A 27,645-nucleotide genomic window follows, 5' to 3' on the forward strand; every position below is an offset into this window, starting at 1 on the left:
CTAGGGTTGACAGCATTAGGACAATAAACTTAGAGTCATATGAGTTGTCAGTGCACTTTTCAAACTGTCTTCCAGTTATTCTGAATTTTCCTGCACTCATTCTGTTGTTTTGTGAGGTTAACTCCCCCCATATTTTGCTGTAAACTGGTTAAAACAAGCGAGTTTTTTTTCTGCACTTGCAATTTATCTTGGGGCAGCAAGACATTGCAATAAAGACCCCTCATACTCTGTTCTTATCACTACTGTTGACATCCAGCAGACCTGCTCCCCAGTCCTAATGCCCGCCACCACCCTGGTACGAGTAGCAAAAAATGCTAGCACCCTCGGCATCGCCATAGAGGGAGGAGCCAACACACGCCAGCCATTACCACGAATAGTCACCATACAGGTGAATAAGAATAAAAAAAAATCTTTCAGAAACTTTTACACAACATCACACAGAAGATTGCATGACAACCTGTGATGTCGGTGATATTGCTTTTGTGTATTTATTTATTTTTTTAAAACCTTTGCATTTGTCCTTGTGCTGATATTTCATTGCCCCGGGGTGTTTTAGATTATTGTTTCTTTGTTGTTGTTTTTTTGTTAGTCCTGCTGTGCACAATGACAAAAGAGATGAAAGGGAGATTTCCACAACACAACTATTTTGTTTAGGGCGAGAGAGGCAATATCATCAACACGTCCTTTGATAAGATATGGCCTCAGTCGTCCCATCAGTCACTCCCAGTTCTTCTGTTAAGGGCAAAGCATACTTGAGGAGTTTTTTGTAGTGGTGCGATGATTTCCATAACAATGACTCCCTTCGCCTGCCTCCATGAATCTTACTTTCTGTGCCAGTGAATGTCAGCACACCGGTGGCCCAGACGGTCATTAACAGGCTCATCCAACACAATGGCATCTATAATGGTTCCAACCCGGGACAGAGATGAGTGCCTTTAGCAGGTTGTATCCCGATCATGTCAAAGGCCTCAGAATAAATAATGATCCAGTGGTTCTTGCCAGCCGGCTGCACAGGGTGCAGACATAGTACGATGTCAACAACAAAACTCTGGTACAGAAGAAAGATAGAACAAAGTAAAGGAAAATAAATTATTTTTGTCGGAGATTCAAAGACTATGGAATTTTCAAGGGACTGTGTGAGGTTATTGTAAATTGGCTTGGCTTTTTTAACCCACTAACTAGGCAGCTTGGCAAATTGATTGAGACCAATGACTGGGAGGGAGAGAGTCACAATATACAGTAAATGTACTCTCACAATGTACAGCCATCTGGCACCAAGCCTTCTGCTTCTGGCCACAGAACAGCTCTGATAAATGTGATGAAACAGCAAAGAAAGTCCAGCAGTCCATATATAAACACATATGCAGTCTATTGTGATATCCAGCAGCTATTATTTTAAGGATGGATACAATCCTGAAAAAAAACATGTTTAGCACAGAGTTTAAGATGGAGTCAGATCATTTTGGTGTGCCTGTTTTCCGTTCTCCATGCTTATAGGAATGATTAATATAGTTAAGAATTGGACAGATGGATGGATAGATCGATCGACAAATTAATGGACAGACGGGACATCCGGGTAGCATAGTGGTCTATTCCATTGCCTACCAACATGGGGATCGCCGGTTCGAATCCCCGTGTTACTTCCGGCTTGGTAAGGCATCCCTACAGAAACAATTGGCCGTGTCTGCAGGTGGGAAGCCGGATTTGGGTATGTGTCCTGGTTGCTGCACTAGCGCCTCCTCTGGTCAGTTGGGGCACCTGTTCAGGGGGGAGAGGGAACTGGGGGGAATAGCGTGATCCTCCCATGTGCTACGCCCCCCTGGTGAAACTCCTCACTGTCCGGTGAAAAGAAGTGGCTGGCGACTCCACATGTATCGGAGGAGACGTGGTAGTCCGCAGCCGTCCCCGGATTGGCAGAGGGGATGGAGCAGTGACCGAGACAGCTTGGAAGAGTGGGGTAATTGGCTGGATACAATTGGGGAGAAAAAGGGGGAACCCCCCCCCCCAAAATTTTTTGAAAAATAAGATAATGGACAGACAGATGGATTTGTGGATAGATGAATAGATGAAGAGATGGACTGATGAACAGCTGGTCAGATGGATGCATAATGGAAGGATGGATGGATGGATGGATGGATGGATGGATGGATGGATGGATGGATGGATGGATGGATGGACAGACAGATGAATTGATGGCCAGATTGATGGATGGAGGATGGATGGATGGATGGTCAGACAAATGGATGAATGGATGGACAGATGATCAGTTGGACAACGATGGATGGATGAACAGATGGATGGATGGATGGATGGATGGTTGGTTGGATTATTGGATGGTCAGAAGCAGAAAGCTGTCAGGTTGTCTCTGTTCAACAGGTGTTTTTCTGTTGGAGTGAATGTAATGTTTCTACTGAAGGCAGCCATCCCCCTGAAAGCCTCACAGCTCTGTTCACTTTATCAGCAGAGAACAAGCTGAGGTCCATTACTGCATGCGTGCACACACACACACACACTCTCTCTCTCTCTCTCTCTCTCTCTCTCTCTCTCTCTCTCTCTCTCTCTCATGTACCAAACCACTTGTCAGCTTAGTCATCGATGTTCAGATTTCTTTTTTTCCTCAACCACTCATCTGTCATGTTTCTCTTTTTTCTTCTGGTCCCTCTTGCCTCTATAAACAGAAGGGTGGCTCGGCCCACAGCTGCGGCCAGTTGAAGGTGGGTCAGGTGATTCTGGAGGTCAATGGCATTTCCCTGAGGGGCCGGGAGCACAGGGATGCTGCTCGCATCATCGCAGAGGCCTTCAAGACCAAAGAGAAGGACTATATTGACTTCCTGGTGGCAGAGCCAGAACTCTAGCAGGATTTTGCCAGAGACGTCATATTTCTAACGGAAGCCGAATAATCAGAATATAGTCCCTGTGATCATTGCCATTAGATGTTGCTGCTTTGTTTTCAGTGTGAGAGCCAGAGAGATGTGCAGGAAACTTGCTGATTGCACTTTGACATTTCTGCATATCTTGTTGATTAAGACATGGGGCATTGATTATTGCAATATTTTTGAAATTGCCATTGACTGAAATTGAAAATGATCCAAGTATTTGTCTTCACCTGCTGACGGTGGCAACTCAGCAGGTCACCACATGGGATACATCAGACAATCCCAGGAGCTATTTGAACATCAATATGCCGTGTATTGATCGAAAAACTTATGCGGCGATGTCAGCTGTAGGATTATTTCTATAGATATCTTACAGCCACTACATGCTACATGACATGACCATATGACTTAATGTAATATTTGATGGTGTACAGTATAACCATGGTTGGATTTTTTTTTCTAATGCAAAAATCTAAGTTCACATGGAATCTAACAGCTAAAGGGGTTCTCTACATTATAATGAAAAGGGGAAATATATTGGGGTCAAAGGTCACCGACACATCTCTCAAATTAAGAAGTATAGAAATGATCCCTGAAAGTATAGTCTGGATTGTGACAGGGCAGCATGCCTTGGGTTTGTTTCATTTTCGGATGTCACAAACCAAAAAAATAAAATAGATAAATAAAAACGCCGTGCTATAGAACGGCTCAGGGAAACAGGCCAGTTGCATGAGGTTTTAGCCGGCTGCTAGTCTGCCCTTTAAAAAGAAAAGAAAAAAAAGTCATTCTGTTGATAAGTGACAAACATATTAATTTATTTTCCTTACTTGTGACTTCTGAATATATCAATAATGTATGACGCATTTGGCTCAGAAAGGGGGTTTAACTGACATCTGATAGTTATTTTATTTTTGTAAAGTGAATACATAACCCCAGGATGAGAACTTGTGCAATATAAACTGACATGGAGGGGGAGTGGGGAAATCCCAAGGGGTTTGGCTTTAAGGATCTATTGAGAATATGAACACAAAATGTATGTAAAGAAATATTCTGGGTCTTATCTTAGTGGATTTAAGAGTAGTATTTTGAATGCTCTATAAATCAGATTGTTTTTTTGTGAATGCAAACTGTGCATATATTACATATATTGGCACTGTATAGGTTGTATATAGGTTTATAGATGTATATTAATATATAGATATATATAAATGGTGAGAGATTAGACAGTTTTGCCTGGATTAAAATACGTTACCCCTTCATGGCTAATGTAGCTGCTGATAAATTTCCTATGTATGGTCCCTTTACCTTTTACCATTCCTCTCAGAAGTGCCCATAAGAGAATAAACAGACACACACAATGTGTGACCCTCAGTATTAACCCCTCATCTGCAGCGTCCTGAATCTCTGGTGCACACGGGTCATTAGTTTGCAAGAAATGTGAGTTTTACAACAGAGGTGCATCTCAGATAAACGAGTTTCTAAAGCGCAGCCTCATTATCTGGTACACAGAGTGATGGGTGGCTAAGTATTATAAAATGTTGACCCCTCTGGCAACTGCTCAATGGTGTTTGTTGTCAAGCCTAACTCAAGTCATGCTTATGGGAGAAAAAATTAATCAAATAAAGACTTAAAAACCTCCAGAGTTGTGCAGTTCCCTCTGTACGTTACTGACGAAGGTGCAGAATGCATTCGAAAGTAGGCTACCGTGGACGTCAACGTGTTTTTTTCATGTATTATCTGTAAAGAAAAAAGAAAGAAATACTGCCTCCATAGTACTGAAATGACTCAGAACATCTTCCACAGCCTCCCTCCCTTTGGCCTTGAGTGCAGAACAGTGTTGCATAAATGGAGGCTGGACCAAAGAGATGGCCGAGTGGTATTACCACAGGAAAAGAAATATGATTCCCTGGCTGTGACTATCTACTATCCAGGCACACAAGTGCTCACTGTGCGTGAATGGTAGTCCTACATGTGAGCTTGTATGAAATGATTTTATGTATTCACACAGTAAATTACACAGCATTGTCTTGATCTGTAAAGTGGAAAGTCCAGAATTCCTCCCATTCCTCCTTCCCTCGTGTCATACCATAATGCACCTTGAACAAAAACATTAAGGTAGACCTATCTGTGTGATGGACAGCTTTGATATGAAATGTGTGGTAGTGACTCTCTCCAGTGGCTCAAGCTGAGATTGCAGCATTGCATATCACATAGAGATGCACCGGTAGTGGTATGGATGAAATGGTGCAGCATCGGAGACTTTACTCAGGGAGAAAACCTGATAGCAAAATCCATGAGTATAGGCACGAACTGGCCATCAGGAGCATCGGGAGTTGTTCTGGTGGGCTGCAGCCACAATGGGCAGGGCCATTTTTTAAAAATATATTTTTGATAAGTTAGCTTAATGGTTTTTAATTGTTAGGCCCAAGTGCCAAAGTTATTACAGCTGGACTTGACCTATAATCACATAATAATCATGATGGTCATCCCAAATAGGATCCAATTTATGTGCATAAAGTTGCAGGGATTAATTTTTAATTGCATTAAGTCCATTTATCAATCCTCCTGGCACGAATGAGTAACGTCATAAAAAGAAAAAAGGCTCTTTTTTTTTAACTGCATTTTTGGCACATGTAAGCCTGTATTTCTTTACTGGTGAGAAGAAGGGGGGAAAAAAACAACACAGAAAATAGATTGCATTGAAATTGTTTTACCCTAAACCAATGGACTGCACTGTTCAGCAGAACTAACCAGATGGGATTGGTATTCATATTCAAAATTGGTAAAAAAAAAAAAAAGTGATATTGGTTTATCCCTATTCATCGGTGTCTTATTTTAAATTCAAATTTATGTGTATTCATCTACATCAATACTCGTAACATCTCTTCTATTTTACAGAGTAACCAGGGCAAGAATGAGGCATCAGCGCAAGCAGAAAAGAGGACTTTAAACACCGCTACCCTCCATCGAAAAGTCATATCCAAAAAATAAGCCATTATCCCAATCAGGATTCCCTGCACGCGCACAAGGCTGGAGTCTGTCAGCGGCGCCACGAAGAGAGACAAGAGAGGTCAAGGCCTGTAACAAATATTGACTGAGAAGAAAGCAAAGTATGCCTTCAGATTTAACCCACGTGTGCTTGGTAGAGAGACCGGCCCTCTGCCAATTCTCTGAAAACATAAAACTACACGGGAATGTCATAGTTCAACGGGAGCCACTTTATTATGTTATCGTACAAATCTGCACAAAAAGCATTGTTCAGAGACGCTCACGTACAAGCATATTAGACGTGTGATAATACTGATATCTCTCATCGTTCACGATGGATTACATATTACAAACATCACTATACAACTACAGACAGCGAATTTGCAAAACGACAACATTATGTTCACACACGTGGAACTGAATGGAAAATTAATCTCTACGGGAAAAGAAAAGAGAAGGACGAAGAAGCTGAAGCTGCAGCTGAACAAACAGCTAAGCTAATTAAACAGCCTAGTAAATCCCCTGTCATTACGGGTTACAGCTAGCTCTTAAATGACCGGCCAAAGCTTCACATTGGCATTTCCATAGTCACACACATCACTGTAAATCAAACATTTACACAGGATGGCTTACAAGCTACACAAACCTCTGAATACATGAAAGCTGATGTCTCTAATTGTACTTGTAAAAACAAAATAAATAAATAAATAGAAAAGGGTAGCTCTGTTTGAATCCAGGAAAGTGGTCAGACATCTGTTAGGGAACAGATTACATTAGCTGACAAAAACTGCCAATCACATCCTGTCAGGTGGATTTCACACATTGCAAATTTGTGAAATTGTTACCAAACTCAACCTCGTCTAATAATCTCGTCACAAGATTTTTCTTCTAAATCTGATGCTTTTGTTTTTTTATTTGAGACTTCCATTCACAACCATACAACTTAGTCAACAAACCGACACAAATCCCGTCTCTGGTCACCCAACAGTCTGCTGAATTTACAGAGAAAGACGTCTACACACAGACACTTCAACACTGTTTGGTTCAGGAGTTAAACTTGCTTACGTGAAAAAGTAGTCAAGACCTGAGGTGGGATATGGTTGAGATAAATGTTTTCTTTCTAACAGTCCTACGGAGATGAGGGAAAGCACTAGTCGTGTACATACCCTTCACAGTGATTCCCAAAGTGTGGGCCGCGACCCTCTGGTGGGCCGTGGAGGTACTGCAAGTGGGCCGCGCGAGGTCATATACAATAAATAAATAAAACGTTTTTAAATTTCAAATTTCTTAATTAAGTTTGAAATTACCATAGAGTATCTATGACTAAACATTTGCATTTACACATAGAATTGTTCCATTTATGAAATACAAATATATAGGGGGAAATACTTTATCTTAGTCTCTCGTGTTTTGATCAAAATTGGGATTAAAGGGTTGGGTGGGCTGCAGAAGATTTTTAGATTTCAAATTGGGCCACGGCATTCTTAGGTGTGTGAATGGCTGTTCTAGAGAAACGATGAGAGGGTGGACTATGATAGGTTCTTATAGCTTTACTGCTCTTGGTCTTGTTTATCCAAGTCTTTCAGGGTTTTCAGAAGGCGTACAGGGGTGAAGATTTCAGTTGAACCTGAAAAATAAAGACAGAAAATAATGCACAGTCACTTATTGCCTTCCGATATCATTTTCCCCCCTGGTATGCCAGCACGTGTAGCCTCAGATTCAGTGAAGAAACAATTTCTTTTCAAAATACTTACATTGTAACTACATTGTAAATTGTTAAGTGCTACTCCCATAAAACCCGATAAAAGAGCTGTTTTATACTTTTTTCGTGCTTTTCAACATTCAAATATTTCACTCTGTCATCTCTAGGTCACACTATTGCAAGGAACAGTAGAAAAAGATAAGCTTGGTACTCTATCATGTTCTAAGCCTCATAATGCTTATTTTAAGATATTGCTAATCACATTTTCTTACCCCACTGGCAGATAATATTGCTTATTTTGAGAAAGTGCTCGTTTCATGATAATAGGACTATTTTCAAGACATTTACTCTAAAAAAAAAAGGGAACAATAATCTCAAATTAAGTTTCTTGTTCTAAGATTTCTTTTCCTGTTCAGTGAAAATTCCTTATACCAAGTCTTACAATCACGAAATAAGCGCACTTTCTTGAAACGAGCAATAATATCGGTGGGTGGGGTGAGAAATTTTTAAAAACATCATCCACAAGTGAGAATGAGGAGAAACACATCACAAGGAACAGTCCTTCACAGAATGAACAGGGGTGTGATGGGCAACACAGATGTGAATAAGTTGACAAAAAAATGTGCAGCTTTACACATTAGAGAGAGAAGACGAGGAGTGACCAGAACGGTAAACGAATGGCAATGGAAAATATCCTGGATGGCGAAATGTCACAGGTTTGATCCCCTCAACAGTACAAGTTTTTATCAAAAGCTATAGAAGCAAGAAGCTGAAATTGCCACCAGCTCATTTGTTGATGAAGTAAATTATGAAATATAGGAAATGAATGTAAAATGCAAAGGGGATCATTCACCGACGTAACGCAAAGGAGCATTGTTGGGTTAACTGGGAGTGGAGGAGCACATTGACTCACACAGATTAACTGTATATGAGTGGACAGCACAATACTATTCACCGTCATATTGATGTTTTGAAGCCAAAATATCACCATTTTACTTATAATTTCGCAGTCTATTAAAACTGAAATCAGAGTATGCATAGTAGAGGTGGAGCAGTATGCCCGCCCATACTCATTATATGCCCACCCTATCCGGTTGCAAGGTGTGTGCTCATGACTGTCTGTCAATCAACTGTCAATCAACTTATCTCCAGGCCCAAAAACACAGCCTTTGAATATTGTCAAATAATTTCAATAAAACAGTTATCCAAAAGATAAGTATCAGGAGAGGTGTTAACATGAAGGGAAAACATTATTTGACATGTAGGTCGATTTTTTAAATTTTTTTTAGTTTGTCCCTTGCTCAGTCCACTTGCTTAGGCATGGTTAAAAGTTGCACTCTAAAAAACCACTAGAGAGCTAGAGATATTTTGGCTTCACTTTTCTATAGCACTCATGTTGTTCACTTCTAATACCGTCTATGGTCACAATTTACAACACAACGTGTGCTTTTACTTAAGAGTGTGTTCTCAATTTGCTGGCGGCTCCTCAGTCTCCGCCCCCTCAGGCAGGGCGTTGGGGTCCAGGAAATCTGGGTGTTGTAGTTCCTTTAGGTACTTGGTGGGGGTGAGTATGTGTGTAGAACCTGTGGTGGGGGAGAAAGCCTACACGCTCAGCTCTCGATGTATTCTAGACTGCTGTAGTTCAGCAAATGCTCATAAACCAGTTGAAGGTTTGTTTTTGTTTTTGGTTTTTTTTTTCAAATTGAAAATGAAAGACTTGTGGTTGAACGGTTTAATTTGCACTAAAAATAACACAAAAATACTAAATTAAAAAGGGAAAATTACTATTAGAAATGATATGCTTTAAAACGTGAGTATTTTGGAAATGGAGAACAAAATTGATTAAAAAACTGTACACATTAAAACAATAATTACAAACAGTTCAAATAATTAAGATTTTAAGAAGTCTCTAGGGAGTCAGTTGTGCACATTCAATAGTTCTGAGAAAATATGCTTAATTCCATTAGCAGGAAACCAAACTCTCCCAGGCTGCTAAATCAGCCGTAGAGAAAATGAAACTAGAAGCCCATGAGAGATCCAACAATCTCCACTCCCTGCCATTAGACACGTCAACAAGATCTAAGTACTTAGATGGATTTAACTAGATTTTATTGCTTCATACCATAATGTTGTCAATTCATGTTAGCGAGGAAAATAAATTTATAGATATACAGTGGCTTGCAAAAGTATTCATACCCCTTGAACTTTTCCACATTTTGTCACATTTTGACCACAAACATAAATATATTTTATTGGAATTTTATGTGAAAGACCAACACAAAGTGGCACACAATTGTGAAGTACAAAGAAAATTATACATGATTTAAAAATTTTTTTTTACAAATAACAAACTGAAAAGTGCAGTGTGCAAAAGTATTCAGCCCCCCTGAGTCAATACTTTGTGGAACCGCCTTTTGCTGCAACTACAGCTGCAAGTCTTTTGGGGTATGTCTCTACCAGCTTTGCACATCTAGAGACTGAAATTTTTGCCCATTCTTCTTTTCAAAATAGCTCAAGCTCAGTCAGATTAGATGGAGAGCGTTTGTGAACGGCAGTTTTCAGATCTTGCCACAGATTCTCAATTGGATTTAGGTCTGGACTTTGACTGGGCCATTCTAACATATGAATATGTTTTGTTTTAAACCATTCCATTGTAGCCCTGGCTTTATGTTTAGGGTCATTGTCCTGCTGGAAGGTGAACCTCCGCCCCAGTCTCAAGTCTTTTGCAGACTCCAACAGGTTTTCTTCCAAGATTGCCCTGTATTTGGCTCCATCCATCTTCCCATCAACTCTGACCATCTTCCCTGTCCCTGCTGAAGAGAAGCACCCCCAGAGCATGATGCTGCCACCACCATGTTTGACAGTGGGGATGATGGTGTGTTCAGAGTGATGTGCAGTGTTAGTTTTCCGCCACACATAGCGTTTTGCATTCAGGCCAAAAAGTTCAATTTTGGTCTCATCTGACCAGAGCACCTTCTTCCACATGTTTGCTGTGTCCCCCACATGGCTTCTGGCAAACTGCAAATGGGACTTCTTATGGTTTTCTTTTAACAATGGCTTTCTTCTTGCCACGCTTCCATAAAGGCCAGATTTGTGCAGTGCAGGACCAATAGTTGTCCCGTGGACAGATTCCCCCACCTGAGCTGTGGATCTCTGCAGTTCGTCCAGAGTCACCACAGGCCTCTTGGCTGCATCTCTGATCAGTGCTGTCCTTGTTCGGCCTGTAAGTTTAGGTGGACGGCCGTGTCTTGGTAGGTTTGCAGTTGTGCCATACTCTTTCCATTTCCGGATGATGGATTGAACGGTGCTCCGTGAGATGTTCAAAGCTTGGGAAATCTTTTTATAGCCTAACCCTGCTTTAAACTTCTCCACAACTTTATCCCTGACCTGTCTGGTGTGTTCCTTGGACTTCATGATGCTGTTTGCTCCCCGATATTCTCTTAACAAACCTCTGAGGCCGTCACAGAACAGCTGTATTTGTACTGAGATTAGATTACACACAGGTTGACTCTATTTAGTCAGTAGGTCAACATTCGATCATTCAGCAATCATCAGGCAACTTCTGAAGGCAATTGGCTGCACTCAGAGGAAAGGGGGCTGAATACTTTTGCACATCGCACTCCTCATTTTTTTATTTGTAAAAATGTTTTTAAATCATATGTAATTTTCTTTGTACTCCACAGTTGTGTGCCACTTTGTGTTGGTCTTTCACATAAAATTCCAATAAAATATATTTATGTTTGTGGTCGTAACGTGACAAAATGTGGAAAAGTTCAAGGGGTATGAATACTTTTGCAAGCCACTGTATATACATGGCACTGAAGTAGAGATTATTTGTATATGATTATTAACTCTTTGGAATGAAATGAGGGAATTATTGAACTTTCTACTCACCAATAAGGGCCTCCCACTTGCCATTGGCTTGGGTGACTTCATAAACACAGCGCATTTCACTGTGGGTCATTCCTCCAATGATGAAGACGATGATCCTCGGTCCTGTCTTCATCTCCGTGGGGCTCTTGTTCTTGTGCCAGTTACCATAGCGGGCACTGCAACGAGGGAAATCAATATAAATCGATTAGCATTCATCATAAGAAAAAAACAACAAAATACTTAGATCAATGAACAATTTATTACAATGTACTGAAATTCTCTTTTGTAAAGAAGAAAAATTGATACATTTTAATGGTCAAATACTAAATTAGCTAATGATTAAATTAAGCAACAGGGCTGATAAGAAATGCTGGTTTACTAAGTATGAAATGGAAACACTTAATTTGAACTGGGTGACACACAGCATACTAAGTAAAGTTAAGTATTATATGTACAGACCATTATCTATACATATTACAATATACATATGTTACTTATAGACAGACGGACGGACGGACGGACGGACGGACGGACGGACAGACAGACAGACAGACAGACAGACAGACAGACAGACAGACAGACAGACAGACAGATAGATAGATAGATAGATAGATAGATAGATAGATATAACAGACATACAGGACAGTTACAAGTACCTGGGTATTCCACGGGCAAATGGATACCATGAGGAGGAAGCAAGGAGGTCAGCTATAGCCAAATACCTCCAGAGAGTGAGGCAGGTCCTGACAAGTCAGCTCAATGGGAAGAATAAGATCCAAAGCATGTCTGTGAATGTTCTCATTCATCCAGGTCATGGTTATCCAAAGGAGTTGAATCAAGTGCAACTGGACTTGGTATATATCCATGAAGACGTTTCGCCTCTCATCCAAGAGGCTTCCTCAGTTCGTGCCTTTCTGACTAGAAGCTAGTCAGAAAGGCATCCAAGAGGCTTCCTCAGTTCGTGCCTTTCTGACTAGAAGCTAGTCAGAAAGGCACGAACTGAGGAAGCCTCTTGGATGAGAGGCGAAACGTCTTCACGGATATATACCAAGTCCAGTTGCACTTGATTCAACTCCTTTGGGGATCCAAAGCATCAACACATATGCTCTACCAGTCATCAGATACCCAGATTGAATAATAAGATGGCCAAAGGAGGAGATAAAGGCCACAGATATCAGGACACAGAAACCTCTCACAATTCACGGAGGGTTTCACCTGAATTCCAGCAGTCTGAGACTGTATGATAAGCAAAAAGAGGGGGGCCGAGGGTTAATTAGTGTCAGAGCCACTATCCAGAATGAAACAAGGAACATCCATGAGTAAATCACAAAGAGGGCCCCCCAGGATGAACTGCTGAATGAATTTCTCAGGCAGCAGAAGACAGAGAGTGCGGAGGAAGAAGACGAGGAGGTATCATGGAAGATCAAGCCCCTCCATGGGCTGTACCATCGACAGATAGAAGACGTAGCTAATATCGAGAAATACTACCAGTGGCTAAAAAAGGCTGGACTGAAGGACAGCACAAAGGCTCTGATCATAGCTGCACAAGAACAGGCACTCAGAACCAGATCGGTTGAAGCAGGTGTCTACCACACCAGACAAGACCCAAGATGCAGGCTGTGCAAAGATGCCCCGGAGACAGTCCAGCACTTAGAAGCAGGGTGTAAAATGCTAGCTGGGAAAGCGAACACTGAAAGGCATAACCAAGTGGCTGGGATAGTGTACAGGAACATCCACACTTAATACAGACTGGAAGTCCCAACTCCAAATGGGAGACACCGCCAAAGGTGGTTGAGAATGGCAGAACTAAGATCCTGCTGGGACTTCATGTTTCAAACTGACAAGCAGGTGCTGGCTAACCAACCAGACATTGTGGCGGTTGACAAGGAACAAAAGACAGCAGTCGTGATCGATGTAGCTATCCCGAGTGACAGCAACATCAGGAGGAAAGAGCATGAGAAGCTAGAGAAATACCAAGGGCTGAGGGAAGAACTAGATCGGATGTGGAAGGTGAAATCCACAGTAGTCCCAGTGGTAATAGGAGCACTAGTGGCTATGACCCCAAAATTAGGAGAGTGGCTCCAGCAGATTCCAGGAACAACATCTGAGGTCTCTGTCCAGAAAAGTGTGGTCCTAGGAACAGCTAAGATGCTGCGCAGAACCCTCGAACTCCCAGGCCTCTGCCAGAGGACCAGAGCTTGAGGAAGACACACACCACCCAAAAAAGGGTGAGAGGGAGATTTTTTATATACTATGTACATATATATACACACGGGGGTATATGAGAGAAAATCCATACCTTGATGGAGCACTTGATTTGGAAGATACTTGTCGCTGGGAAATGTATGGGTACTGCTTTGGATCAAGCTTATCTTCAATTGCATCCTGTGAGAAGACATAATTGAGGTTTTGTTATTTTGAGGCAGTGGAACACGTTTTGATTTGCAAAATAATCATAAACTGCCAGCTCTCATAGAAAATGATAACTGTTAAGTTTAGTTTAGTGTAGTTTATTTTGAACATTAAGAAAAAAAATATGTATAGTATATATGTGTGTATATAAATGTATATATAAGAACATAAACAAAGCAATAGATAAAATAAATAGTAAACCTATACAACAAAATCTCAATAAACAACCAAATAAATATTACCTGTCTGAAAAGGAGTAGAAAGAAGTAAATCACTTATCTGGTCCTACTATTCTCTATTTAATCAATGTACATGAAGTTTCTCATGACAAGTCCTACTATCCATCACAGTGTCGATCATACACAACTTAAATAATTACCTCAATGTTCACTCACATTATACATACAGAATCAATGTACAGGTGCCCATCAGGCATGTCCCAACATTCACAGAAAGAACACTGGAAACAATAGCATTATCATCATCATCAGCACACCATCTTTTTGGGACAAACAAGGCCCCTTCCTCATCACTGTACCTCTCAGAAATCATTTTTTTGTACATCCTCTTAAACTGTTAAATATTTTTATTCTGCTTGTGTTCTACATCAAGACCATTCCACAAAGTCACCCTATACTCACCCCCGTCTAGGAACTTTTTTTTTAATATTCCCAGGAAGTAAATTATGCCTTGCTTTTTACATTATACATTATTTGTGTAGTCTTGAGTTCTACCAGATCTATGAATTTCAAAGCATGTGTGTTTAAAAACAGTATGTTAGTGTGTTCACGAAATCCTACATTGTATACTATCCTTATGGCTTTTTTGTAGTATGCATAATGGTTGTATGGTGCTTGTGTTACCCCATATTTCCACACATTAATTTAGATACGGTAATACAAGGGAACAATACAGAGTGTACAACGTTTTATGATTCAGGATGTGCATTGTTTTTCCCTGAACTGCAACAATCCTCACCAACTTTGCTCCTACATATGTTATAGGACCTATAACATATGTAGGAGCAAAGTTGGAAGGCCTATCTTGAATCATAAAGCGTTGTACACAAAATCTCCTATAATAGGAGGTTTCCAAACCCTCCTATAATATAGGAAGTTTCCAGCAGATTTTGTGGTCTAATATTGCACCCAGAAATGTATTGTCATTTCCTCTTTCTATATTAACATAGTCTATCATCATATGTACGTGAGCATTTATTTAGCCTTCCTCAAGTTTGACAACGATTCCATCAGCTTTCTTGTGTCATGATGTTTGAGGTCATAATTTGACTCCAGCCTCGCTCTCATAACCGTACAAACAATTCAACTTTCTACTGGAGACATATGACAAAGGTAGAAATAAACGACATCATTGTTCAACTTGATTTAAAAGTTTCCTTCATTTTTCAGTGGAGGGATCAGATGATCCAGAGAACCCAGACTGGATTCCAAGTGTGTTTAAACACACAACTGCACAGAACAAAGCTATAGTTGGGAGGAAGATAAAAAGGCAGGCACGATACAAAGTAATACAAACAAAAAGAGAGAAGTCTTTGGAAGCTTCAAACCAAAATGACAATGAACCCGACAGTCCCTTCAGTGGTGTCACATTTTCTGAGGTAACTGAAGAGAACATGTCGTGCAATTGTATTGGTGTACAGTGTGATTGTGACTTAAGTAAGGAAATTACATATTTGAAGAACAAGATATCTCAACTTGATGCAGAATTGATGGCGATAAATAGGGAAATTTATAAACTGATGGAGGAGAATGCCAAACTGCAAGACAAGATGTTTGGGTTCCAACTTCTCAAGCAATCAAATGCAGTGAAATTCTTCACTGGATTAGCACATCTGTCATTGTTTCTTTGGGTGGGTGATAAACCGAGTAACAGGCATAAAGAAATGCCTCAATAGATTATCAGTTAAGGACCATGTGCTCATAATTTTGATGAAACTGAGACTTGGCTTATTAAACAAGGACATTGCCTATTGCTATGACTTGACAACGACTATAGTGTCCAAAATGTATCATTCCTGTTTACCAGGAATAGCCTCAGCCCTGTACAATCTCATTATCTGGCCTGGTAGAGCTGAAATTCGCCTGAATTTACCTAACGCATTTAAAAGAAAATACAGAGACTGTGTTTGCATTATTGACTGTACAGAAGCCATCATCGAGCAAACACTGAAGTCTTTATTGAGCTTCATTGAGAGTCTTTATTGAGAAGAAGTCTTCACTGAGAAGTCTTTATTGAACTTCATTGCGATAAACATTTTATCAAATTTCGAACTTTTCTCCATTTAATTTTAAGTTTTATGCGCTTCCAACAGTGAGTTTCATAGGTTCACATGTTGTTTCTCGGCCATGCTTTGCCACACGTTCTGTGCGTGCATCTGGTTTACAACGCAGCTTTTACATCATGTGATAAGGGGTCTATAATTTTGTTTTCTGCTGTATCGTTTTATTGGAAAGTTCTTGCCATATAATGATTTGAATGCCTTTAGCAATGTTTCATACGCTTTGTCGACATCCTCCTCCTCATATAATCCTTTCCAGGCTTATGCCAATAATTGATCTCTAAATGCACCCATGGATTCCTCCATTAATAATAATAATTACAGCAGAAGACTGTGGCAGCACAGTAATTTTGTAGATTACATGATTACACGTACCTCCATGATATCCTTGATGAGTGGAGTCCACCGGGAGAGCTGGTACGTCTGCTCGCTGATTCTCTCCTTGCGCTCAGGCTTCTTTGGCTTCTTGGCCATGCCCTGAGGGGACAGGGAACCGATCGATCATATGCGACTTGTGGTTTCCTTATTTATGTGTAAAATGGTCAACTCAACGTTCACACTAAAGGTGATCCAATTCCTTTTTTCTTTTTCTTTTTTTTGCCTTCATGCGGCAGATCTGATTTATTCTGATCATGTATGAACACAAAAACCTGATATTTCCGATTTGAACTACTTTCATATGTGGTTCTAGATCAGATTCATATCCGATCTGTGGCCATGTGAATGCCATGAGAACTGTCATAGAATAGAATAGAATAGAATACTCCATTAGTCATTTTGTACATACATACAAATGAAATTGACTCTCTGCATTTAACCCATCCTAGCTGTGTAGCTAGGAGCAGTGGGCAATCGCCGTGCAGCACCCAGGGAACAACTTGTTATTTCTTCCCATTGCCTTGGTCAGGGTATCTTCCCATTGCTTTGGTTATGGTTGACACGAGTATCAACCCTAACATGGATATCTTTTTCATGTGGTTTTTTTCCACTGTTGTCATCATTCATTGTAGACAGTGGCTCCCTTAAAACAAAAGGAGGATAACAGCAGCAACAGGACTCAGTGGACAGAGGAAGAAATGTAAAATATGACTGACATTTGGGGAGATGCTTCCATTCAAGTGAAGCTCAAGGGAATGTATCACAGTCATGCAATGTTTGAAGAATGTGACTTCACTGTAAACATAAAATTAAATGTCTCAATTGCACCACTATTTCATTGATTTCTGAAAGACTGTCGAAAAAATGCTGTTTTTTTTGTTGTTCTTATTCATATGCATGAGTCAAACACATGATGTTATTTGTTATTGTAAATGTGCGCATGTGGGTCCTTTCAGGCAAAAGTGTAAAAACCAAGTCCAGAAAGTGAAAGTCCTAACCTTGTATTTGCACCACCCATGTACTAAACAAGCTGAATGAACTAACTTATTTCCCCCACCTAGCTCGAAAGTGGTATGGATTTGAATCAGCTGGTTAAGTACATGGGTGGAGCAAGTACACCAGGCAGGATTTTACACCAGGGCAGAGGTCTATTCACTCAGATGTCAGAGACTGTTCAGGTACAAATATGAATGTGAACAGTCAAAGCAAAAATGATTGGATCCAAGCAAAAAAATCAGAACTGAACATTAAGACTTGCCCGTAAGAGAGTAATGGGATGAATCTGCATGACGTTATAAACTCATCTTTTTTCTAATTTTTTGTTAACGGCACATGTAGGGTGCAATTAGGACATGCTCCACTTCCACTAATTTGTGGAAAGTGAAACAAGTGAGCTCCAATTATCGGGGCATCGCATTGCTCAGTCTCCCTGGGAAATCTACTCTAGGGTGCTGGAAAAGAGGCTCCGACCGATTGTCGAACCTCACATCCAGGAGGAACAATGCGGATTCCGTCCTGGCCGTGGAACAACGGACCAACTCTTTACCCTTGCGGAAGTGCTGAGGGGGGCATGGGTAGACCAGCCAGTCAACATGTGTATTGTGGTCTTGGAGAAGGCTTACAACCATGTACCCCGGGGGCACTCTGTGGGGGGTACTGCAGGAGTATGGGGTATCGGGGCAGTTGCTATAAGCCATCTGGTCCTTGTATAACCAAAGAGAGCTGTGTTCACATTCTTGACACAAAGTCAAACACGTTTCCGGTGGGTGTCGGACTCCGCCAAGGTTGTCCCTTGTCTCTGATTCATTTTGTGATATTCATGGACAGGATCTCAAGGCACGGCCAAGGTGAGGAATGTGTCCATTTTGGGAACCTCAGAATTGCATCTCTGCTCTTCGCAGATGATGTGGTTTTGTTGGCTTCATCAGAACGCGACCTCCAGTGCGCACTGGGGCTTTTTGCATCTGAGTGTGAAATGGCCGGGATGAGAGTTAGCACCTCCCAGTCTGAGGCCATGGTTCTCTACCGGAATGTGGTGGATTGCTCCCTCCGGGTTGGGGATGAGTTGTTGCCTCAAGTGAAAGAGTTCAAGTATCTCGGGGTCTTGTTCAAGAGTGAGGGTAGGATGGAGCGGGAGATTGACAGGCGGATTGGTGCAGCATCCGCTGTAATGCGGACGTTGTACCGAACTGTTGTGGTGAAGAGGGAGCTAAGCCGGAGGGTAAAGCTCTCAATTTACCAGTCAATCTTCGTTCCAACCCTCACCTATGGTCATGAGCTTTGGGTAGTGACTGAAAGGGTGAGATCGTGGATACAAGCGGCTGAAATGAGTTTCCTCCGTAGGGTGTCTGGGCTCAGCCTTAGAGATAGGGTGAGGAGCTCGGACATCTGGAGGAAGCTCAGAGTAGAGCCACTGCTCCTTCATGTCGAAAGGAGCCAGTTGAGGTGGTTCAGGCATCTGATTAGGATGCCTCCTGGGCACCTTGCTTTGGAGGTTTACCAGGCACAGCCAATTGGGAGGAGATCCCAGGGTAGACCCAGAAATCGCTGGAGGGACTACATGTCCAGTCTGGCCTGGGAATGCCTTGGGATCCCCCAGGAGGAGCTGGAGGGCGTTGCTAGGGAGAGGGACATCTGGAGGGCCCTACTTAGCTTGCTGCCACCGCGACCCTACCCCAGAGAAGCAGCTGAAGATGAATGAATGAAGTACGTTTTTAAACATGCTCATTTTTGAGAAGACACGCATGCATCAAGGTTGGGTTCAAACATTGATATAGAATTCATCTGATGGACTTTCCTTCTACAACATTGGATAGCTGGCTCTGGGAGGAAGGTGCTCACCTCTGAGATAATGGGCACACCCATGTGGGCCATATTGGAGATGATGTCACTGTCCTCCGGTGGTACATTGGCATGCTGAAGGAGCTTACACAGGTTCTCTTCTGTCACACCTGACTCACACACACACACACACACACACACACACACACACACACACACACACACACACACACACACACACACACACACACAAGCAAAGACATGCACACATACATGTGCAATATGTGCAGTCAAGCCAAACATGCAACACACATCAGTGAACACATGCTTTTCACATGCATTAAAGGATGCACATTTATGTGTAAAGTCCCATTCATGCAGCCCCATTATCATAGTTTATGGTTTTTAGGATGAGTTGAATACATTGTATGGTCAGTCAGCGGGCGAAGTAATTTCACTATTTTCATTTTATGCTGTCTTTCAATCATTTAATTTCAAAGGAGTGGCATAATCATGAACAAGCTATGGACGTTTGTTCAAAAGAGTAACTTTTTTCAAAACAATTCTTAAAACTAGTGAAAATGAATTGAAAATTAGTGAATCTAACAATCCACACTGCCAAACTTTTTCACATCTGAGAAAAGTACCCAAACTGAATGAATTAGGATTTGACTTTTTTTTCTTTTTTTTTTACATTGCACCACAGATTCAGAACTGCCATGGGGTATTCTTCAAAACCAAGTCCAGATAAATAGCAGCATCATCAACATGAGCTCCAAAACACTATATAATGTGCTAAACTTCAACCTTCTTCCTAAGAGAGAGATGTCAATAAATCCTCAGTGTACCTCATGGGAAGACTTGTTTTTAATGTTGGAGAGCATAAAACAAGCCTTTACCAGTATAGGACATCGTAAAATTATTGTATATTCATATTTAGATTATTTTAAGATATGCTGTAACCTGTAGTAGAAATTATATGTATGGCTCTGATGAACTGAACCCTCTCTTGATATCTATTTTCCTTTTCTCAGTCATTAGAAAATCCTTTGCAGACCTGTGATAAGGTAATAATGGTGCAAATAGGAGAATCAATGTAAATCAAACCTATTGAATACAGACAAAGTACCATAAAAGTCCCATACACCATAATCTCACATAACTAGAACCGGTGGAACGTACCAGCATTGAAAACATCCGAATGTATTTTCATGATTAAGGTTTTTATATTCAGATTTCAGTTCTGAAAGAGACACTTTGATTTGTGATCTCATAATGTTGTTTTTTGTTTTCAGCTCTTTTTTTGGCAGCACTTATCAGCTGTTCAGATTCCTCCAAATCTGTGTTTAGCTTATTTTGTACGCAACACTGTAAATCAGCTGTCAATATATGATCTTTCTGACGTATCGATGATGCTAACCTCCAGCAGTATTCAATATTTTATTTTTTGGATTTTTTTTCCCCCTTTTTCTTCCCAATAGTATCCGGCCAATTACCCCACCCTCCCGAGCCGTCCCAATCACTGCTCCACCCCTCTGCCGATCCGGGGAGGGCAGCAGACTACCACGTCTCCTCCAATACATGTGGAGTCACCAGCTGCTTCTTTTCACCTGACAGTGAGGAGTTTCACCAGGGGGACGTAGCACGTGGGAGGATCACGCTATTCCCAGTTCCCCCTCCCTCCCGAACAGGCGCCCTGAACGACCAGAGGAGGCACTAGTGCAGCCATTTGTGTCTGCAGGGACGCCGACCAAGCTGGAGGTAACGCGGGGATTTGAACCGGCAATCCCCATGTTGGTAGGCAACGAAATAGACCACTACACTACCCAAATGCCCTGGAATTCAATATTTCAAATGTAAGAACAAATTTAGGCAGTTTAGAGAGTCTTGTGAATCTCTTAATCCATTTCTCTTAAGAACAAATCTAGGAGTAAGTTTAGAAAATGTTCCTGCATGATACCGATTTTATCATAACAGAAGAAACCCACACACTGCCAAGAAAAGGAGAACGACCCCACAGAGGTATACAATGCAAATGGAAAACAATGAAGAAAAACCCCAAAGAAAGAAATGAGAAAAGAATGGTTCATCCGCGTACCAAAAAAAAGGACAATTCTGTTTCGACACTGAAGGTTTCTAAGCAAGCGCTTTTCTCTTTTCGACAGAGAATGGTTTTGTTTTTTTCTGTTTCTGAGATGCTGCTGTGTAACATAATGGACTACAGACCAGCTCAGATGAAAGAGAGGACATTCACCGTTCTTAAGGAAGATGTAGAGGAGGATGATACGGATCTTGTCAAAAACGGTGACGTTGGCATCCAGGAGAATGGGAACGATTAACCTCATGGGATCCTTAATCTTCTCTCCCTCTGCATCCGTACCCATTGCCAGGTCCTAAGAGCCATGTAGGAACAGGGAACGAGATAAACAATGGTGGAAGAAATACTCAGGCCCTTTGACTTAAGTACAAATACCCTGACACAACTTCACTCTAGTAAAAGTTAAAGTACCGTACTGACACTTCTACTTAAGTAAAAGTAGTTAAGGAGAAAGGTACTATAAGTATGTGCTCTTAAATGTACCTAAAGGATTAAAATTTAAAGTACTTGTCATATAAATCACCCTGATATGACAGTAGCAATAATATGGCTTAAAATATGACTACCGAACCTCTTTTTCTATAGATGAGTGCTACAATTTACAAATCAAAGCAAAAAAAATAAATAAAATAAAATATCAAAGGTGGTATTGCAAATTAAAAGGAGATGGATATAATGAATTATTGGTGAGCAATGCTCAATCAGCAGAATTTTTAGATGTTTGACATATCCAGTCCCTAATTTTTATTTTCATCCAATGTAACCAAGATTTAGTCACGCAAACCAAATTTCCAACCGTGAACATTAAAGTCTATAAATCAGAATGAGATGTTTCCCTCCAAGTTGACCTAAACACTGAACTGCAATGAGGCAAAAGAAAATATTGCTAAAAAATGTAAAAGTAATGATCAAATTGTAGATTTAATTCTTCTGTCAGACCATTTTAATGAACTGTCTGATTGGTTCAGTGGATTGGTTCCTCTTGCTTTTGATAATTATGAAAATAAATCCTGATTTTTTTTTTTAAACTAAAGCAAGGTGACTGTGTTAGAAATGTAGTGGAATAAAAAAAAAAGATATTTGCTTTGAAATATAGTGGAGTAAAAGTCAAAAGTCTCTGAAATGCAAGATACACAAGTATAGGTACAGGCTTGAAAAATTGTGGTTTTTTTTATTTTAATGATTCTAATTAAACAATTTCACAATTTTAATAAATGTGAAATTGTGTGAAACGCTGACTGTCTTTTTTGAATGATGTCACCGACCTAACGAAAGTAACTAGCGGCCTTACCTGCTCAACACGACAAAGCTTGTCCACGGTTCCCTGGTAGCGATTCATACAGTCCTCAGCCAGGTGGAGGTGAGTAGAATACTGCCATCAGAGACAACAGACACAGTTACTGTCAAAATAATATTAATGATCATAATAATAATAACTGTTATTTGTGTTGTGCTATGTGTAATGTTTGTACTTTTGCTGAACTTTGGGAGAAGCCAAAGGCAAATTTCCTCTAAGGTGGATAATAAAGCCAATCAATCAATCAATCAATCAATCAATCAATCAATCAATCAATCAATTAAAATATCAATTTACTGAAAACAAATTACAAAGTGATTTACAGACTGTTATGATACAAACCTGTATAGTAAAAGAATGGTAAGAATAGTTTATGAAAGCTCATGAAGAACATTAAAATCAGGTAAATACACATCCATAGAAAAAGGTTACTGAAAGTATCATTATGAGACAGCAACCAGTAACACAATCTCCTTCATGCTACTGCAAAGGAATGTGACTGAAAAGGACAATTTTCTTTTTTAAAAAGCTTGAAAATCATTGATTTGATGACTACCAGGTCAGCTAATTTCCACTTGCTATCAATATAGCGTCAGAATAGAAACCCACTCGCATTTCATATTTGGTGTTTTTTATTGTACATAACCTTCAGCTTCAGATCGATTTGGTCTGGGTGACAGTAATACGAGCGACTACTGTCAGCATACCTCATACTGAACACCAGCCAAAGTCTTCCCTTCAAACTCAATCAACATATGAAGCCCTGGGATACATATGGAGGTTTGACCGGGTAAATATGTAGTGACCCTTGGCTCTTATTTCTTTAGCACTTTCGCTACTGCATTAATACATTTTTCTGACCACAGGAAAATGTATGCATGAAATAATCTAGGGGTTTCTACACTTAATTTTGCACCCTTTCAGGAATTGAGCTTGTTCTATTGTCCTTATTATAACTTGTCATGGATAGAAGCATCATTTTAACTCTTAAAACATAAATGTGAGCTGTCTGTAATGTTGTTATTCATATTTTCTTATACAATGGAGCCTATCTACCAACCAGCAAGTATATTTTCACATTCATGGATTGACAGCCACTTTTTTCTCACAATATCATCAGCATTTCAGAGATACATAGAAGACTGCTCAGTAGTATGGCTGCTAATGGATGGTCATCATCACACATTAGGGATATAGATACATATCTACATGTATAGAGATAATGATGAAAATCAGGATTGTTTCCCTTTAATGTCCATCAAGAGCAGCAGTTCACTGACAATGAGATTTTCATCCCCATCAGGATCCTCCATTATGTAGGACCTCGTGTTGCTGTACAGATGCTATGGATAAGGCGTTCACCAAAAAGTTCGAGGATGTCACAGATCAATACAAAGAAACACACCTCAGGCGTTGGTGCTTGAAGATACACAACATGTCCCCTCCTACCTTACTGAGCTCCTTCTGATACTGAGGCATCTTCTTCAGCATTTGAGACAGTTCCTTCATGGTGGTCTGAGAGAAACCATTGAACAATGCAGATTTAGCAAAACATGACTTTGTGAACGGTGGCTGAGAAGTTTGACAGTGTAAATGAACCAGAAACCAGAGCCGTGTGTCCTCTACCTTTTCACCAGTGTTCATCTTTTTGCTGGCGGAGAATTCTTTCAGAGAGCGGGTCACGGCCCTGTATGAATGACAGAAAAAGACAAACAAACTAAAGGAGAGACTGAAAGGGCGGCTGTTTCTCACAATATAAGAGCCAACATTTGCGGCAGGCACGGAGCGCGGGTCATTGATATTTAGTGATGGGCAGTACTTAAGTATTTTTACTCAAGTATTGTACTTAAGTACAGTTCAACTACCAGGAAATGGCTGCAGAATGTAATTGAATGGGTGGATTTACTGTACATGTAGTACATGTAGTAGTGGTATTTGGGAACTAGTTTATCCACATGTCGTACTCCCCAACACTGTCTGTTTGTGCACGTCACTCACGTTGACACCTCGGCAATGTGTTTGTGTCTCAGAGTCAACCACAGATCATCATCCTCATCCAGCAACACCTCCTTCATCCTCACTTCCCCCATCCCACTGGTCTCAAACCTAAGAGAGAGAAAGAGAGAGCGAGAGAGGGGGGGGGGGTCAGTGAGTGTGTCTGTGTTAGGTGACTCATGACGGCTGTCAGAAGTGCTGCGGCAATTCAAGGTCACTTACTTGTAGACATCATTCTCGATGCCCAGCAAGTCATAGCCCATGGCCTGCAAGGTGAGCTCGTGAAGGAGAGGAGACACGGGGTCAAAACCGCGGTCCAGGATCAACAACTGAGTACGAGACTTGTCTGGACCCTGGATGCATGAAGCAGTAAAAAAAAAAAGAGGTGATAAGTTTAATTCCAAATAGATGTTAATTAGATGTGGCTAATTGTCATTCGGCACATGTGGGGGAAATCTGGAGTCATTGTGTTGTTAAATTAAGCTGTGATACCGGCGATTCTTAAAAAAGCAGCCTCGTGCATTTTAATGTTTCACTATCGAGTGCTGAATAAGTGGTGTCTCTTCAATTAAATGGTGGATGGCTCATTTTTGAATTAATCTTTTTTTTCAAAAACTCATTTTTCAAAGATGAGTGAGTGAGAATGAGAAATTACCAGAAAACTTACACAGTCATGGAAAAGTATTTGCATGTGTATTTCAAATAAATTTCTGTGACTGACAACTTATCAGACAATTGTGTCAATGAAATAAATCCCCATATATCAGGTATTCCATAAAAGCTAACAGAAAAAAATGAGAACTATTTCAAAACATTATTTAACCCCGGTCTGGTGACTGTAAGTAAGTTCAACTAACCCTATACTCTTAAGTGGGTATAGATCAGGAGCGGAATAAAACAATAATTCAGGCCGTGAATTTGACTCCATCCCAGGCCACCCTGTTCATACAAACCACCAGACTGCTAAATTTGTAAGCTAACCTTATTTGTTGACGTAACGGGTACCAGACTAGTGATGAATTTGGCCACTATATTCATCTGGGAGTAAAGTTATCCAGATATCCAGTCGTGTGTGTGTGTGTGTGTGTGTGTGTGTGTGTGTGTGTGTGTGTGTGCGGGCGTGTGTGTTTTAGCTAGTGTTTTTGACTGATCTGGTCCCTCACTGGCGAACATGTCACTTATTTTGCAGCATATAGCTGCATCTGTGGCAAGGGTCTTTTTCTTTTTTATTCTCTCCCTCTCTGCTCCACCTTTCCTTTTCTTCTGACCATCCATTTCACCGGGTAACTTGTCTAAAATGTTATCAGTAGAGCAGCAGGTAGACAGTTGCTATGTGTGTCGCCGAGAGACATGATGTCACGTCGGGGACACTGCGGCGAGAGTGAGAGTCGCGCCTGATGTGTGGATTCTGAGAGGTCTGCCAACCCATTCCCGCTTGCTATATTATCGCTGGTCAAGTTGACTGTTCACTGCAGACCAAAACAACACTCAAGCCACCGGGAAATGTCCTGGTGCTCCGACAGGCTGTCCACGTGTGGTATAGATAATGAATATATATATATATGTAGATGGATGTATAAATAGATAGATAGATAGATCGATAGATCGATAGATCGATAGATAGATGGAAGGAAGGAAGGAAGGAAGGAAGGAAGGAAGGAAGGAAGGAAGGAAGGAAGGAAGGAAGGAAGGAAGGAAGGAAGGAAGGAAGGAAGGAAGGAAGGAAGGAAGGATGGATGGATGCCCTACCTCTCCCATGGTGGGGTCATCAGCCTTGTAGCCATCCAACTTCTCCTGCAGCATTTGAGCCAAAACTGCACAATCTTTGTACTCCCTAGGTCAAAATACAGACAAAGCATCCTAAAAAGTTCTTTATCCCAGATGTATTTAAAACAAATTAAAGACAAGGAAGAAGTAACAATTTCTTTTAAATTGAAGAACAAGGTATGCGATGTACACAAAAAGATAAACCTGAGTGGAAGCCGCTGTACGTGTTTAATTTACAAATGTGCAGAGAACTGAATAACATACGGGATGTTCTACAGTATTTTAAAAGAGGAAGGATGTTGTGATTTTATATAAACATGCTTTGACAACTGACCAAAAAGCTCGCCATGGCCCATGTCAAAGACTTGTCCACTCCTTTTAAGATTTTAATATTGCAACTCAAAAACTTGTAGACCAAAGAGACTGGTGATATTATCTGGATGATCTTCAATGTTTTGGAGCACAACATGTTGGGTTAGGTTTAAGGAAGAGGCTGTATCCATTTACATGACATGATTTTCATTAATGTGCATGTGTAGTCTGGTACCGTATGTCAGCATCATGGAGACAAAACAAAACCTCCTGGGCTGTTGTGACTCTGTTTGTCTTGTGAGAATAAGATAAATGTGTCATGTTAGTATCCGAAGCCATGTAGACATTAACTGTGTTTCCATCTAAGTGTTTTTATGTGAATTTTGTCATTCTAAATAAAGAAGCCTGGGTGGAAATGGAAAATACTGAATGAAATCCCAGAAAATGGTGTAGGCATATTTGCAGATAAACTTTTGGATGGATAAACTTGATGTTGATAAACTTGATCATGATGGTAGATAAACTTTTTTGTCTGATAATAAGAAATGTCATCTATTGCGATGGAAATATGTTTGCTGAATAAAAAAAAGGGATGTAAACAGAATTTAATCACATGATCTGCTTTCTTCATCTGAAATTCATGTTAAGAGCTTACTCTGTGTGTGTGTGTGTGTGTGTGTGTGTGTGTGTGTGTGTGTGTGTGTGTGTGTGTGTGTGTGTGTGTGTGTGTGTGTGTGTGTGTGTGTGTGTGTGTGTGTGTGTGTTCTATCGATGTCATTTGCCTTTGACTTCAGACAGCATAACTGGCCATCAGCTGAGCTAAGGGAGTCTTTAAATCTTGTCAGATATGAATCGATTGTTGAAAGA

General features: G+C 40.6%; 2 protein-coding genes across 2 annotated transcripts in view; one reads left to right on the plus strand and one right to left on the minus strand.

Annotated features, from left to right (window-relative positions):
- Positions 1 to 2,855, plus strand: part of LOC130112235 (whirlin-like) — a 127,086-nt gene extending 124,231 nt beyond the window's left edge. Inside the window, exons 11-12 of the mRNA XM_056279513.1 lie at positions 257 to 388; positions 2,679 to 2,855. Coding sequence (XP_056135488.1) covers positions 257 to 388; positions 2,679 to 2,855 — 309 coding nt within the window. The remainder of the gene's footprint in view (positions 1 to 256; positions 389 to 2,678) is intronic.
- Positions 2,856 to 9,033: 6,178 nt separating this feature from the next.
- The window catches only part of LOC130112242 (syntaxin-binding protein 1-like), a 58,605-nt gene continuing 39,993 nt past the window's right edge, over positions 9,034 to 27,645 (minus strand). Inside the window, exons 11-22 of the mRNA XM_056279524.1 lie at positions 26,449 to 26,533; positions 24,922 to 25,052; positions 24,703 to 24,810; positions 24,331 to 24,391; positions 24,154 to 24,219; positions 22,699 to 22,779; positions 21,564 to 21,702; positions 19,370 to 19,479; positions 16,526 to 16,627; positions 13,739 to 13,824; positions 11,461 to 11,615; positions 9,034 to 9,149 (exon numbers count right to left, since the gene is read on the minus strand). Of these exons, the coding sequence (XP_056135499.1) occupies positions 9,034 to 9,149; positions 11,461 to 11,615; positions 13,739 to 13,824; positions 16,526 to 16,627; positions 19,370 to 19,479; positions 21,564 to 21,702; positions 22,699 to 22,779; positions 24,154 to 24,219; positions 24,331 to 24,391; positions 24,703 to 24,810; positions 24,922 to 25,052; positions 26,449 to 26,533 (1,240 nt within the window). The remainder of the gene's footprint in view (positions 9,150 to 11,460; positions 11,616 to 13,738; positions 13,825 to 16,525; positions 16,628 to 19,369; positions 19,480 to 21,563; positions 21,703 to 22,698; positions 22,780 to 24,153; positions 24,220 to 24,330; positions 24,392 to 24,702; positions 24,811 to 24,921; positions 25,053 to 26,448; positions 26,534 to 27,645) is intronic.

This window comes from Lampris incognitus, chromosome 1, assembly GCF_029633865.1.
Source record: "Lampris incognitus isolate fLamInc1 chromosome 1, fLamInc1.hap2, whole genome shotgun sequence".
NCBI classification, from domain to species: Eukaryota; Metazoa; Chordata; class Actinopteri; order Lampriformes; family Lampridae; genus Lampris; species Lampris incognitus.